At 40.1% G+C, this 17,111-nt stretch overlaps 1 protein-coding gene across 3 annotated transcripts in view; it reads left to right on the forward strand.

Annotated features, from left to right (window-relative positions):
• Positions 1–3,195: 3,195 nt before the first annotated feature.
• ikbkb (inhibitor of nuclear factor kappa B kinase subunit beta) overlaps positions 3,196–17,111 on the forward strand; it is a 38,986-nt gene continuing 25,070 nt past the window's right edge. For all 3 annotated transcript variants that reach the window (XM_088994084.1, XM_088994087.1, XM_088994086.1), the window contains exons 1-5: positions 3,196–3,317; positions 3,986–4,123; positions 5,279–5,373; positions 9,198–9,318; positions 11,226–11,295. In XM_088994084.1, the coding sequence (XP_088850210.1) occupies positions 4,019–4,123; positions 5,279–5,373; positions 9,198–9,318; positions 11,226–11,295 (391 nt within the window). In that variant the 5' untranslated portion in view covers positions 3,196–3,317; positions 3,986–4,018. The remainder of the gene's footprint in view (positions 3,318–3,985; positions 4,124–5,278; positions 5,374–9,197; positions 9,319–11,225; positions 11,296–17,111) is intronic.

The following is a 17,111-nucleotide window of genomic DNA, read 5'->3' on the forward strand; positions in this document are numbered from 1 at the left end:
CTTTGCCTTCCTTAAACTTTCAACCTGTAACCCGGTCGTAAGGAAAATATGTTATTTATTTGGATTATTTTGAATTTTAATTCACCATCGGAAGTATTATTACTATTTACTCTCATATCATACTGTTGACAAAATACATTTTTTTTGTATTGACATTGTATTTATAACAATTTTGGTTTCATCTGGTATCATCTGGAGAGCTGTGAAACCATCAGCATTTAGCAGCTTAGACGTTGCAGTTTTGTAAGCCTGCCATTCTATTCCTCCGCCAAGGCACATTAGCGCAGCTTTGGGAAATTTGCTGAGTGGAAAATCGTTTTTTTCTGTCGCAGACAGCAATTCAATGCCATCTTTAGAAGCTTTGTTGGTATCATATTGCTCCAACACATAATAAAATGAATGTTATCTTTGACAAGTTTCTCCATAGACAACTTGTTCTTGGCAAACCAAACTGCGGACAGCATAATATTAACAACATTGATGAGTGAAATTCTATATCGCGGGGTTGGCAACTAACCATCAACAAAAATTATTTGGATTAGCATGGTGGTTCTGCGGGTGAAAGTATGGCCAGTTTGATGTGAGGGGTTGAAAGGACTATTGGAAAGTTTCATTCTTCAGGTATACCAAATGCAGAATAACATACTGGTGCATAAAATGCACTGTTACCAATGTCTTAGGTTTTCTCAGTTCATAATTTGACGAGGATCACAACCTAACTTTCTTATCCTATAATGTTAAAGTTATGCTAAGTTATGATTCATTTTCCATCTGTCTGCGACCTCTAGGGCTTTGCTAAGATTGTTGTTGTTGACTTGATGCCAGTGTGTCTGATGAAACACTTGGCACTAAGAGCCATTTGTCACAACCACAATCTTTTTTATTCTTTCCTGAGAAAATCAGCCTCTAGAACACAGGTGTCAAAGTCAAGGCCCGCGGGCCAAATCCGGCCCGCCACATCAATTTTTTCGGCCCGCGAAAGCAAATCAAACGTATGAAATTCCATGACGCTTGCTAAATTCTTAACCAAAATTTCATATTTTTGGATATAAACCACAATAACAGTCATTATTCTTGACTTCAGATTTGATAACTAGTTATTCATTCATTTGTTGTGTGCTCTATATGTAATATATGGATCGGATTAAACATTCTAATGGCTTCCCCAAAATCATAACAGCCCTCGGGAGGAAACCATACCTACAATGTGGCCCGCGGCAAAAAAATGACTTTGACACCCCTGCTCTAGAATGAACAAGATAATTTAGAAAAAAAAAACGGTGATGCATTAAACCAGGGGTGTCAAAGTAATTTTTTGCCGCGGGCCACATTGTAGTTATGGTTTCCTCTCGAGGGCCGTTATGAATTTGGGGAACCCATTGGAATGTTTAAATCCCTTCAAATATTACATATAGAGCACACAGCAAATTAATGAATAACTCGTTTTCAAATCTGAAGTCAAGAATAATGACTTTTATTGTGGTTGACATCCAAAAATATGAAATTTTGGCTCAGATTTTAGCAATCATCATGGCATTTAACAAGTTTGATTTGCTTTCGCGGGCCGAAAAAAATGATGTGGCGGGCCGGATTTGGCCCGCAGGCCTTGACTTTGACACCTGTGCATTAAACAATGCTCTTTGTTTACTGTGGATTCACTATTTAAAATGTCCATATAAAGTAACTGCGATGGCTGCAGATGGTTTATTCCCATCTGTGTTCCATTAGCACTCCTTGTTCATGATGAGCAACAAGGATCATATTTCTTCTATGATGCCTGATGGAATTTATGCAAGATATTAAGTTCAGGAAGATAGTATCCCGATCTATTGAACTTAATTTGCTGAACATGAACTATTGCGGAGCTGTTCCATGTTCTGTGAACCTCAAGTTACTGTGTTGCAATAAAGGGTGTGGTAGGTGTGTCTTCATATTTGTGGTTTCATTAATTTCTCATCTGCCAGGACAACTCACATATTCTCATCTCATTTTCCGTACCGCTTATTCCTCATTAGGGTCGCGGGGGTTGCTGGAGCCTATCTCAGCTGTCTTCGGGCACGAGGCGGGGGACACCCTGAATTGGTTGCCAGCCAATCGCAGGGCACACAAAGACGTACAACAGTCACACTCACACTCACACCTAGGGACAATTTGGAGTGGTCAATCTGTCTGCCATGCATGTTTTTGGAGTGTGGGAGGAAACCGGAGGACCCGGAGAAAACCCACGCGGGTCCGGGGAGAACATGCAAACTCCACACAGGGAGGTCGGACCGGGACGCGAACCGGCGACCTCTGCACTGTGAAGCCGGTGTGCTAACCACTCGACTACCAGGCCGCCCGAACTCACATACTGATACCAGTAATTATATATTCTACAGTAAAACATGTATGTACTGAAATTATGCTCACTTATTTACATTGGGGCCCATTGAAAGCGTTTTTCATTATCCTTGTTGATATTTGAAAAAGGATCATAAAATTCCCATACACTGAATCAAAAACCTCTTGAGCAAGACACACATAAAATGGATACAGGCAACACATGAAACCAAACTAAATTCAATAAAAATCTAATTAACATAAATCACAGAACATGAAAATAATCAAAAAACTACAAACCGAACAACAGTGTCCCGTGTGTGGTCAGAGATCCACTACCCAAATTGATGTTGGAGCACCTTTGCTCAACTGTCTTTTTGCATAACTAAAGAATTCAGAGTGACTTGCTTCTAGACTGCAAGGACTGCTGATGTCTGTTCGAATGAGGCCTGAAACAAAATCGAAAAGGGGAAATGCTTTATGCTTTGATTAAAATACTTTTACATATTTTTTTGCAGAATTAATAGACACCAATGGAAACTATATTTGCAATTTGGCCCTTGCCAAAATCAGTTTGACAGCCCTGATTTAGAATCTTCACTTAAGCGTGTTTTTGCGATGTTGGATAATATCAACCCACGCAGGCAGAGATGTCTTTCAAAACAGGACCTCAAGGTAGAAGATGTATTACCCACATGTGCACCGTATGTTGCCCTCGGATCAATAGATATGTATAATATGTACCACTATACTATTTCTTGTACTATTTATTCTTTTGACATGATTTTTAAAAAAGTGTATTTGAAAAGCATCCTCATTCAACGATGACATTTATTCAGAGCAGTTTGCGTGACTGCCCCCTAGTGGGCGGGGCCTACAGGTTTACAGGAAATCTCCCAATCAGGAAGTTAAACTTTTCGTGGAGATTTTCAGTCATCGTAATCCAACAAAAATTGTGGACATTTACTCAGTCGGGACGCACAACTATTAGAAAAAAGGTAGGGGTTGTGTACCATCGTCCATAGTTTTGACTCGTTTGCTTGTTAGGGAAGTTTAGTGATCCGTTGTATTCTAACAAAGTTATAACACAGGCGCGTCTTTATTTCTGCGCAAATTACACGCTGTGTTTATCAGTGCATAAACTGTTGGAAGGTGAATAGAAAGTGCATTTATATGCAATTTGTGCCATTTCAGTAGCTGTACCTTATTCAATGTACAGCTACAAACTCCCAGGTCAGTTCATCACACTCCTTCACTATAATAACATCAAGCCCGTGAGTTGTCGATACCTATCCCCATTTGTAGTGCCTCACATTTACAGTAAATGAAGATGTACCTGAAGGAAGATGGGTGGGGGGGGGGGGGGGCGGTAATGCTTTAACTGAACGGAATGTGGAACTTGAAGTTAAATACTTCTAAAGAATGATGCTGCCACGAAAATGCTTCACTGATGATATGGTGTTCTTAGGGTGTTGTGTGTTGTTGTTTTACTTCACAGGTATAGGCGTCACTGTACACTGTATTGCCAAAAAGATTAACTGTGCTTTTATTGGACGATCACAATCTCTCAAAGCCATGGAAAGCTTTATGCTATGAGATTCATTTGCAATTCTAAAAGTACTGTATACATTTTCAGCAGCCTCAAATTATTATTTTTTTCCTGCAGCTGTGGCCCATTGCAGGAGCCCTGGTTGAGGCTATGAACCGTGTCCCCCTTCATCAGCCACAGAGCTGTGGACCCTGGGAACTGAAGGAGCGTTTGGGCACGGGCGGCTTTGGGAATGTCACCAGATGGCAAAATAAGGTTTGCGTTGCATACTGTATCATGTATGGTACTGTAAGATATACCGTCGGTCCAACAACATTAGGAGATTTTCAAAGAAAAAAAAAAGATATATTGCGCAAGCAAGGCTAGAGAGAGAAAGAGAGATAGACAGAGAGAGAGGCATTTCTTTTTTGATGTTTAGGAAAGTCATTTGTTTTTTATTAATAGTTAGACTTCACACCCAAGAAACTTTTTATTTCTATGTGATCAAAAATATGATCAAAAACAGTATCGTCACATGACTCCTTGTCATAGGATGAGCATTTTGGGATGTTGTTCATGGAAGTATGAGCACACACTTTTAAGGACCTTCCTCTTCTGTTCTGTTTCACTTCGTTTATGTTCGTCACTTGCAGGAGTGTATACACAAACTGTTTGTTGATTGCATTACATGATAAGATTGTTTCGAACTTTAAACAGTTTGTATGGCTTGTACCATAAATATTTTAAAAACAGACCAAGGAGTAAACCGCTCCAAAATAGGAGAAATAAAATGGCATTGCAGTGCTGCTTGTTGCATTGAAAATTTATTACCAATAATATTGTTTTGAAACGAGTATTTTCAACTATTGATCATTTCAAAATATGGTAGTATACCTTAACTTTTATTAGAGGATAATTTATAACATGTCCACAGCCCATCAATAAATATGTCAGTTGGATATCATGTTAACATGATGAAGGAAGTAGGAATGGTCACTTACGGTTGTGCCACCACACAAAAAAGGCCGGGCAGAAGTGGAACATTGAGTACCTGAATAACGCGCCGCTGATGATTAAACTTCCTTCTTCCCGGATAGATGACAATGCTTGGTTTTATTATAAGGAGGCAGTTCACGTTACGGGCATCCATTTAACCATGGTGACGGCATGAGAAACACGGAGTGAGATGTACTCTTGTGTTGCTCATCACCTCCTTAACTGATGATATGCTATATGTTATATTATTGGTTCTTTGGCTGCCATTACATTTGTCGGATATATTACCGCATATAAATAATAAATCACATCGTCATCATTCCTACTTTCGTCTGTTATTAATAATACATGATTCAAATCAATTTTATCGTAAGCCTTTTATCTTTTTGCCTGTTTCTCTTTGATCGTTGTTTAATATTTCCAATTTTTTGACAGGATACAGAGGAGCAGATTGCAATCAAACAGTGCCGCCAGGAGCTGAGTGAGCGAAACAAAGAGAGATGGTGTCTGGAGATTCAGATCATGAAGAGGTCAGTTGCTCAGCCCCAAAAATGCCTATCTGTCTTTGGAATGTGTTTCTTTTTTTTTTAATTTTGCACCCAGTTGTGCTTCATAAAAACCTTTAGTTATCACAATTGAATAGAATGTAAAGAATTAATTAAATACTTTGTTTAGCAGAGGATAAAGTACATCTGCCTGTGAGTGTTGTATTGTGTGTTGCTCTCCCGTTCAAAGATATAATAACTGATCTGTTGCTTAACTCATTCACTGCCAGACGACGTGTCCCGAAAAATGTGTCCACTCCAGTGCCAGGGTATTTGTCACTTTCACTCAAATTGCAGGACCCACAGATTATTGAGTTTTAGGACTACATAAATATTCAATGCAGCATAATAAACCTTAGACTTTCTTCTTTCACCAGAAAAAAATGTTAATTCCTAAGTTTTATGGGGTTGGAGTTATCTGAGCATGAAATGTGGGCGGCTGTACAAAATACAATACGTACATTTTGACTTGTATAGCGTTTTAACAACAGCTGAAGCTATAACAAAGCACTAACATGGAATAAAAGTGAAATGCTGCCACCTCGTGGAAGGGAAAAAACACGGCCAAAGGTCTTACCAGCGCTTTATCAGCACCTAAGGATGAAAAAACAAAACCCGAACAAATTCGGGAATGGCGCTCGACGTCATATTTTCAATTCTGAAATAAATTTGGGGGTGGCAGTGAAAGAGTTAATGTGTTATACCTTATTGATACAATTTGCTGGTCCGTTTTTGCTATTTATTAATTGTTCGCATGAATCGAGAGAACTTGAAGGCAGTTGTTTTAAATACCCAACAAATATTTGTTTTACATTTGGTTTGACAGTAAACTTTATCAGCGAGTGAGTATGATTAGACACCTTCAAGTTTTAATTTAAAACAGATTATTTTCTTACAGACAGTGTTTTTTAGGTGTTCAATTACCTGACATGTTTCGGCGTATACTTCCGCCTTCGTCAGAATTGATCACCTAAAAAAACACTGTCTGTAAGAGAAGAATCTGTTTTAAATTAGATATCAAGTAGACAGGATGAACTTAATACAGTCTTCAAGTTTTCTTTTTGGGAGAACCACTCACTTGACCAAATTGCTACTTCTTGTCAAGCTAGTTGAGTTCGCTACTACCGTATAGCACCCAACAATGACAAAGTCTCAGCTTAAAGGACATTCTTACAGAATTGTATAGTTTTTCTTCTCCTTTCGTTGGAAGAGTACCAACAACTTTTTTCACGTATACCATTTTGTGTGACTTTCTCTTCTCTATTTGAAAAAGATGTTCGTTTGAGCAATGCTAGATTAGCTATACTAACTTTTCCTAATTCTGGTAAGGGAATCCGGTTTTTTTTCACATTCTTTTGATCAACCAGTGCCTCCGTTTTTTTCCTTCAGCTGTGTTGGGGAAAAATACAATAAAATACTGGAGTTTGTTGTTGTGATTCACTGCAACACATTCCATGACATGTGTTTGACATTTGAGAGTTCCACCCCCCCATTTCTGTTTTCTCAACGCAAAACCACTATCCGAAAATAGTCAGAATGGCACGGGGCATTTAACAATTAGAGGTTTGGGTTTGAGGTGAGTGGTTGTTTGGGGATTTGAAGTGGTTATTTCTGGCACAGTAAAGTGCCACCTACTCATTGTGAGACTTTGGAGAGGTCCCTCATGTCTCTGTTGCGGGTGTGTCTTTTTTTTTCTTTTTTGTTTGCTAGACTGAAGACGTCATACATGAATGCGTGTACTTGTGTGTGTGTGTGTGTGTGTGTGTGTGTGTGTGTGTGTGTGTGTGTGTGTGTGTGTGTGTGTGTGTGTGTGTGTGTGTGTGTGTGTGTGTGTGTGTGTGTGTGTGTGTGTGTGTGTGTGTGTGTGTGTGTGTGTGTATGTATGTGTACAGTATATGTGTGAGTGTGTGTCACTGCAAGTTCAAATGTGGCCATGAAAACATTTTAACAAGTGTGTTGTTCTCAGACAACCGCAAATCTCTGGACACGTACACCCACATTGTGACAAAGATCGTCAGGGCAAGCTATTATATAATCACAGCACAAATGCCCACGTAATGTGTAAAAACATTATCTAAATGATGTTTTGGAATGACATGTCCTTAAATTCCAACATATGCTATGTTTAGAAGGATAATACAATCTGCAAATTTCCCCATTGCGGGACGAATAAAGGTATTCTGATTCTGATTCTGATTCTGACAATCCTGCTCATTAAGAACGTCTTCCTCCACTACACCGTGTTTTTCAGTAGAAAGTCAAATAGTTTCTCTCTCGAAAGCGTACTGTTTTTATCTTGTCAACACTCACGTTTGTGAAAAGGGTTCAGTCATTTGACAAATGAACATGTCTGCCTGCGTCTTTATTATTACAACATCTCCCGCAAATGCCTCTCTGATTAAATGTTCCATACTTTGGGGCTGGAACATATCAACGAAAATTTGTTATCTCGACATGTCTACTTTTGCTTTGCAAAATAGCGCCAAGCCGAGAGGTGTTGCTAAGGATGAAAAATTGTCTATCCATTACGCAACATCCATTGAGGTGGCAACTACAGCAGCATTAATAAGAATACATTTCATTTATGAGCGCGTTTCAAAACTCTCGAGGTCACTTCATTGTGTTAAAAGATGGACCTCCTGTTGGTGATTGATTCGTCAGCAAAAATTTTGAGTGTGTCTTTGTAATAGAAATTCAGTGAAAACATCCTTTATGTTACCGCATATTGGGAATTTGCAGTGTTAAAATAATCACAAACCTCTTCATATGCAGCAGTGGATTTCTTGCACACCTTCCACTTTCATAGTGTGTGCTCTATTGTGTATTGAGGAACTCACACAGACAGCCGAGCATATTCCACAATGCAAGTTTTTCTTCGCAACAGCAGGCAACAACTCTTCTGGGCCGCTCGCCAAACACTTTAGTATGATTGGGTAGAACATCCCGTCGTCAATAAAGTCTGGCCTTCAAGCTGCAAGCAGCATTGACTATTCTTTAAGTCGAAAACACAGGATAAGTGACTAATCCACACCACGTTCGTAACAATTCATGCACTCTGTAATGTGATAACATGATAAAATGTCCAGTTATAACTGCTGTCCCTGAAAAGGTTATAATCACTGAAGTCCATTAATCGACTATTGTAGTTCAAGAGTGTCAAACTCATTTTTTGCCGTGGGCCACACATATAGAGCACACAACAAATTAATGAATAACCAATTATCAAATTTGAAGTAAAAAAATATGACTGTTATTGTGGTTTAATTACAACAAATTGAAATTTTGGTTCGGACTTTAGCAAGCATCATGGCATGTGACATGCTTGATTTGCTTTCGTGGGCCGAATTGAATGATATGGCGGGCCAGTTTTGACCCCCGGGCCTTTACATTGACCACTTGGACTAGTTTGTTCAACCCCTACGATGCAATAAAGGATGCTTGAGGCAACTGTGATTTTTATTCTTCACTGTGAGTCATTGACATCTCGATAGGCTCACTCATTTGTCATATGAGTTTTTTGGGTTCAGTATTGTTAGAGACAGAGGGCAGCCCCACCCGAAACGGATGCCTCTCAAAGTTTCTTCCCGTTCAAAGGGTGTTTTCCTTAACATTGCTGCCAAGTGATTACTCACAAGGGATCCATTACGTGTCTCTAATATGAAATGTTTCTTGTGTTTTGGTAAATTGAGATGAATCGCTAAATTGGAGCTTCTGCACAGTACTTTGGTATGCGCTGATTGTATAGTAATATACAACGTGTACTTATATCTTTAGCAAAACATTTAAAAAGATACAAATGTTATGACCAGGTTGGATCATGTCAACGTGGTGGCGGCGAGGGAGGTTCCCGAAGGGATGCAAAAACTTGTGGCTACCAACGACCTTCCGCTACTGGCCATGGAATACTGCCAAGGAGGTGATCTGAGAAAGGTAAAAAGAAATACGAATGCTGCTTTACGCAAATGTGAGGCAATCTTACCTTTGGCGTCTTCATTAGAGGGTTATTGCGAAAAATTGTTGCCGGGTAATGAAACTGAGGTCTTATTCTAAGATGTCAAACAGAGGTTGTTGAGATCACCATGTCCACTTTGTCATTGTGAAATATCAGGTTATATGAAAACCTTGTTGATTAATGACACACAGGGGGCTTGCTCATTGATTCATGTTACTAAGTGAAGGATCACAAAGTACTAAATGAATAATAACGTCAAAAATATTCACCCCGTCATTGTCCACCAAGTCTGGAAGCTCACGTGTCAGCCAATTGTTATTTATTTTTTATTTTTTTAATTACCGTATTTTCCGGTGTATAACGCGGCCCCAAAAGCCTTGATTTTCTTTAAAAATTATTCGCCGGTTTGCCTAATATGTGTAGTAATATTGAGCCACAACAGGTTTCGCAACTACTGTCAGCAGCTACCAACTCCATTTCCCCATGTAGATAAAGTCTCAAACTCAAACCTCTACAGCCACCTCTTATAATGTGGTGTGCCTTATATTTGGAATTCTTTGAGAAATTTATATATATTTGGAAAACTTTTTTTCATTCATTGAAGGTGCACCTTAGATATGGAAAAAGTTTGAAAATACACCATTCATTGGGGGTGTTTCTTATATTCCGGTGTGCCTTATTGGATTGGAGTGGATTTACCCTTATTAGTCTCGTAGTGGAGAAATTTAAATTTCACAGCAGCAAATCAGAATCAGAAAGCCTTCAATAGTCCCACAATGGGGAAATTTGCAGCCCACAGCAGCAGCAATTTGAAAGGGGGTGGATGAAAATATAAAAAAAAACAAGATATTCTAAGCATAATAAATAAGTTGTGAAAGGAAAGAAATCAATAGAAAAATAAAATACAGGAGCTGCTGGAAAGGCAGCCACTCCTTGGTCATCTTGAAGTTAAAAGAACAACAACAAAAAATAACAAGTAATATGACAGCACAAAGACACATAGAGTCATTCATTCTTAAGCACTTTCTGTACCAGCTTTGTTATATGAAGCAGTTGTAGATAAAAGGGGAGAGGATCAAATCATCCTTTTCACCAGTGGATCAGGGACGTCATGGTGGAATCCGCACGTCTACTACAAGCTAAATGTTGAAAGCAAACACAAAGCGGTCACATCCATTGACGAAAATAGATTGTCTCACATCTCCTATGCCATGTAAATCCGCTTCAATTCCAAGCTGCGACAGTTGCACATATGCTCATACACTGGAAAATACGGCATTTATTTATGTATTTATTAATTTTTTTAATGGAAGAGCTGGACCAAGACGCATTTCTAACAGCATCACATTCCCTTAATACAATACATACAGAAAAGCTCAAAGGCACCCTTTTCGTAACCTGTACCCTCCAGCCCTCAAAGAGTCATTTTGAGTTTGTTAGGTGCAGCGAATAGCGTGAATGTTTTTTTTGTTGTTAGACACTCTTAGGTTATTCAGAATATTAACACCAGACAAAACAACTGTCACGAACCACAAAGCCAGTGAAAGCAAAAAGCATTTTGCAGACAGATGTGGGGTCAGTCTCATCCTTTTTGTCAGGTTTCCACCAGTGGCGTGATTGGTGGGGCTTTTTGGGGGGTTCGAAATGTCAAATAAATCCTTTGCTGAGTTACTAGTTTGTTCCCTCTCAATACAAAACTAAAAACAACAGCTTGGAGTGCATCATTGGATTTGTGTTTGACAATCTGAGCCTGTGCAGGAACGCAATACATGTAATGAAATGGAAAATTCTCTAATGGCGATGAAATGAGGACATGCTCTAAATCACAAGGGCAGATTCATATGACGTGGTCATTCCTCTTGTTTTGTGTCTCTTCCCTCCGCAGTATCTGAACCTCTTGGAGAACTGCTGCGGAATGCGCGAGGGCTCCGTATTGATTCTTTTGTGCGATATTTGTGAGTATCTCCGCCAGAATTGTGACTTTGGTGAAGGTAGCAATTGTTTGATTCATTTTACGTCCTGGGTGAGCTGGCGGGATGATTGACTTCCTGTCCTTTGAAAACCGGGGTCATTTCGCCTGTAATATGATGTCACCGTTGGCCCGAAACCGCAGTTCTTAGTCACCATGGCGATAGCTCACACACAACGCGTCAGCATCGGACGACAAGCCTTGCTTTCGCAACACATGAGCATTCAGTGGCGCTGCTCTCTCAATGTATACACTTTTGACATGAGGCACAGATGGTGTTGCTCAATTACACTGTAACACACACACACACACACACACACACACACACACACACATCACACACACACACATAGACGTGAGCATACACCCACACAAAAAGTCACTCTTTGACGCAAATGTTTCATGGATTTTTTTTCCGCTAAACACTGATTTTTGATGCCAGATGAATGTTTTTTTTATTAATTTAGGCCACGTCTCTATTCCGAGTCATCACACGCAAAACATCCTGGCAGGAAATTTCCTCCATTTGGGATATGCTCACACTCACAAAAGACAGGCTATGCTCATATGTATTCCTAAGGGGTTCAGCTAATTAACCCTTTCAGATACAGCGGTTACTACAGTGGATAACTTATCATGTTATCAGGGTTCAGGGTGCAAAGTCATTATAAGTGCCTTGCACGCTGGGTCCGAGAGGACAGTAATTTCATATGTGCTCTATATGCATTTTAGCATATTTGACAATAAAGCTGACTTTGACTGCGTTGCTTTGTGTAAGCGGGTTCGGTAAATGATACAACTTCTGGATAGAGTTGAGGTTCTTTATTAGGACGGCTGTGTTGGTTGGAGGGAGAAGGCAATTGACATGTGTCGCTCTCGTAGGCTCTCATCAGACTCACTTGGAGCAGCGCGCATGCACCTTTGATCTAAAGCCAGGCATCACTAGTAGAACATGCAAATACGATTTGCTCATATCATTACATCTCCCTTTCTTAATGGAATTCTTTACTTTTAACAAATGTAATGAATTTAATTATGTCATTAATTAGCAACCTTAAACTTGAATAAAGTATTTCTAAATTTTGCAACAATAAATGAAACATTCACATCATTTTTTTTTTCACCATGATCACTTAGAAAAACATGTTAAATGGTTTCAATCAGTCTCTCAGGTGGTTTCACTTTCCTTGAGGATTTACGGATAGCATGTCCTGGATTTAGAGGTGTTACAACAGTCTCTGTTACAGTCTCTGTTCGTTGACTTGCTATGGTTGGTTCTTTGAGAAGATCTCGGCGGTTTCTTCTTAAAACAGCACCTTCCTCTGTCTGAATGTTGTATGACCTTGGTTGGACCTGACGCAGAACAGTTCCTTTCTGTGACCATGTGTCTGTTTTGTCTTTGTACCGTACTTGGTCACCGGTGTGTAGTTCAGGTAGGTTCCGTGTTCCTCTGTCATGGTAGAACTTTTGTTTTTGTTTCTGTTGTTCTTTGATCTTCCTCACTTTCTCCCCTTCCTTTGTCTTCAGCAAGTTTTCCGGGATGGGTAAGTTGGATCTCAGCACGCGTCCCATGAGTAGCTGGGCCGGGGACATACCACACTCGAGCGGCGTTGTGCGATACACCAGCAAGCTCTGGTAGAAATCCGTTCCACTGTCTGTTGCCTTGTACATCAGTCTTTTCACAGTCTTGACAGAACTTTCCACCAAGCCATTGGATTGTGGAAAATGTGGACTTGAGGTTATGTGTTTAAAGTCCCACTCCTTTGCAAATTTTCTGAACTTCTCATTGGCGAATTGTGGACCGTTATCAGAAAACACTTGGTTTGCAATCCCGTTTCTAGCAAATATGGCCTTCATGCATGTTATCACTGCTTCTGCTGTTGTAGCTTGCAGTCTGCAAACTTCTGGATACAGGGAGTAGTAGTCTGTGACCAAAAGATAATCTTTACCTTGACACGAAAACAGGTCAGCACCCACCTTCTGGTATGGTCTTTCTGGTGCTTGGTGTGGGTGTAGTGGCTCTGCCGGTTGATTTGCTTGATATTTGAGGCAAATTGTACATCTCGACACTTGATCTGTGATGTCTTGATTCATTCTAGGCCAGAACATCAGTTGTCGTGCTCTTTTCTTGCACTTTTCAATTCCAAGATGTCCTTCATGGATCTTTTTGAGCATTTCACTTCTCAAAGTCTTTGGAATGACAATCTTACTGCCTTTGTATATGATGTCATCCACTACAGATAACTCCATCCTGTAGTTCCAATATTCTGCTGCGTCTGGTGAACAATTTTGTTTCACTTCGGGCCATCCATTTTTGATGATTTGTTTCAATTGTTTCAGTGTCTCATCCTTGTTTGTTTCCATCCGTATAATCTCCATCTTTGCATCTGCAACTGGCAATGCACTGGTGATCATGTGTACGTAAGCTTCAACTTCTTCATCCAGTTTAGCCTTCGAGTGCTCCTTCGGGTCAACAGCTCTGGATAGAGTGTCAGCTGTATACATCAGTTTTCCAGGGGTGTATGCGACCTTCAGTGAGTAACGTTGAAGCCTGATCATCATTCGCTGTATACGGAGTGGACAGTCATTTAGTGGCTTTTGAAACAATGCTATTAAGGGCTTGTGATCAGTCTCCACGCTGATTTCTTGTCCTGACACAAATTGATGAAATCTCTCACAGGCATACGTAATGCTGAGCAGTTCTTTTTCAATTTGCGCATAACGTGTTTCCGGATCCGTCATCGAACGCGATGCATATGCTACGGGTTGCCAGCCTTCATGTTTTTGTAGAAGTACTGCACCAAGCCCACTCTGTGATGCATCCGATGATATTTTGATTGGTTTTTCTGGATCATAGAATTTCAGTACTGGTTCCTCTGTGAGCAGCTTCCTCAGTTCATTCCATGCCTTTTCATGCTCATGATTCCATTGCCATTCTATCTTCTTCTCAGTTAGTTGTCTCAGTGGGGCCATCTTTTCTGACAGGTTGGGTATAAATTTTCCCATGAAAGTGATCATCCCATTAAACCGTTGCACATCTTTTTTGCATTGCGGCCTTGGCATGTTTTCTATAGCAGACACTTTTCGTGGGTCTGGTCTGATACCTTCACTGCTTAGGATATCTCCCAGAAATGTCAATTCTGTTGTACCTAGCTGACATTTCTCTTTATTCAGCTTCAGGTTTGCTTTTCTTGTTGCTTCTAGCACAGCTTTCAGTCTCTCGTCATGTTGAACTCTGGTGGCACCCCAAATGATGATGTCATCCATCGAGGTATCAACTCCTTCCAAGTGCTCATATATCATGTTGATTGTTTTGTGATAAACTTCAGGAGCTGAAGCAATTCCAAAAGGTAGTCTTAGGAATCTGTATCTTCCAAACGGAGTGTTGAAAGTACATAGTTTGGAACTTGGCTCATCCAGCTTCATTTGCCAAAATCCTGAAGAAGCATCCAGCTTGCTGAAATACTTTGCCTTTGAAAACTGTGCCATAATCTCTTCACGAGTAGGTAGCTTGAAGTGTTCTCTCTTGATGGCTCTGTTTAGATCTCTGGGATCCAGGCATATTCTGAGTTTTCCATTCTTTTTGTCCACGACAACAAGGGAACTGACCCAGTCAGTCGGCTCATCAATTTTCTTTATTACATGTTTGTTCTCCATGTTGTCCAATTCTGATTTTAGTTGCTTTTGAAGAGCAAACGGGACTTTCCTGCATGGATGTATGACTGGTGGCACACTTTTGTCCACTCTGATTGTGTGTTCTCCTGGTAGGCAGCCTAACCCTTGAAACAAGTCTTTGTACTGCTCCATCAGTTGATCATATGCTGTCTCTTTTTGTCTATCCACAACAAAAACTCTCTTCACTAGGTGTAGTCTCTCACATGCCGACAATCCTAGTAGACCCTGCACATCCCTTGGAACTATGATGAAAGATAGCTTATGTAATTGGCCTTTATGTGTCACATTCACAATGCATTTTCCTTTCATTGGTATGACTGAACCCGCATAAGCTGTTACTTTCATATTTGCTTTATGTATTTTTGGTCTCGGCCTGATCTTCATGAAATCAGTCTCTGAAATGACATTCACATTGGCTCCAGTATCCAATTTGAATTTTAGATGAATGTTGTTCACTTTCAGCGTAGTGATCCAATCTCTTTCTTCTCTTTCATCTTTTACAGCATTCACATAAAGTTCCTCCACTTCATAATGATCATCTACTGCATCTACCTTGCCTTTCATGTCTTGGTTCCTGCAGCAACGAGCATAGTGATTTGCTTTGTCGCAGTTTTTACATATTTTCCCATATGCTGGACACTGCTTTGGGGGATGTTGCGTACCACAACGAGTACAAGATTTTTGTTTGAGTATCCTATTTTTGTTGGGTTGTCTCACTCTTGCTTTGATCTCAGCAGTCTTGTTTTTGTTGAATCTGTGTGCATTTCTTTCCACTGCATCCACGTTGCAGCTAGAATCATTTAACAACTCTTTAGCCTGTGATTTAACAGTCTCAGCGGCTCTACACAGTGCTAAGGCTTTTTCCAGGTCCAGATCTGATTCTCTGAGTAGCCTTTCTCTCAGTTTATTATCTGTAATGCCACACACTATTCTGTCTTTGATCAGTGATTCTGTTAATCCACCGAACTCACATGTCTTTGATCTGTTTCTCAGCTCATTTGCATATTGGTCAATAGTTTCTCCAACTGTCTGTACACATGTGAAGAATCTGTGCCTTTCAAACGTCACATTGCGTTTCGGAATGCAGTAAGCTTCAAACTTTTCCATTATTTTTGACAGCTTCATCTTGTCATCCTCAGCATCAAATGTGAAGTTATTGTAGACCTCTAGAGCTTCCTCTCCCACAACGTGCAAAAACATGGATGCTTTCATCTTTGAATGGCTTTCATCAGCTCCAATTGCAGACAAATACAGTTCAAAACGTTGCTTAAATCTCTTCCAATTTTCAGCCACGTTACCTGTTAGCTGCAGAGCTGTGGGTGGACGTAAAGCTTCCATTTCTGCCGTTTTCTGCCGTGGGTTGTGCTCAATGTCCTTCCTCCGTGGAATCTTTCGTTCCAAGTCCTTTTATCGTCCTCTTGTCTTCCAGACCAATTCTGACACCATGCGTTGCTTTGTGTAAGCGGGTTCGGTAAATGATACAACTTCTGGATAGAGTTGAGGTTCTTTATTAGGACGGCTGTGTTGGTTGGAGGGAGAAGGCAATTGACATGTGTCGCTCTCGTAGGCTCTCATCAGACTCACTTGGAGCAGCGCGCATGCACCTTTGATCTAAAGCCAGGCATCACTAGTAGAACATGCAAATACGATTTGCTCATATCATTACATTGACCATTACATTTTGTTACATTTTACTCGACATTGACATTTAAAGGGGGACCAAATCCGAAGCATTTGTACAAAATATGCTCTGCGTGCCCCAACAATGATTTGATTGACATTGTTGAACGAAGAATAAGAAATAAATCTGATCTGTTTTCATTGTCATTTGAGGTACAGTACTGTCATTTGCCCTCTGCTGAGATTGACAACAAAATGCCATCTGGCTAACATTGCGAACATCAGGGCTCACCTGTTTTTATGGGTCCACTCCAGTGCCAGGGTTTTTGTCATTTTCACTCAAGTTCCAGTACCCACAGAATATTGAGATTTAGGACTAAATAAAACAGCGTTAGAAATGTTAGACTTTCTTCTTTCATCAGTAAAAGAGTTAATTCCTAAATGACATAGGTCTGGAGTTATATGAGCTTAAAATGAAGGCAGCTGTCAAAAATACGCTGCAATACA

This window comes from Hippocampus bargibanti, linkage group LG04, assembly GCF_051943395.1.
Source record: "Hippocampus bargibanti isolate YZ-2025 linkage group LG04, ASM5194339v1, whole genome shotgun sequence".
Classification (NCBI taxonomy): Eukaryota; Metazoa; Chordata; class Actinopteri; order Syngnathiformes; family Syngnathidae; genus Hippocampus; species Hippocampus bargibanti.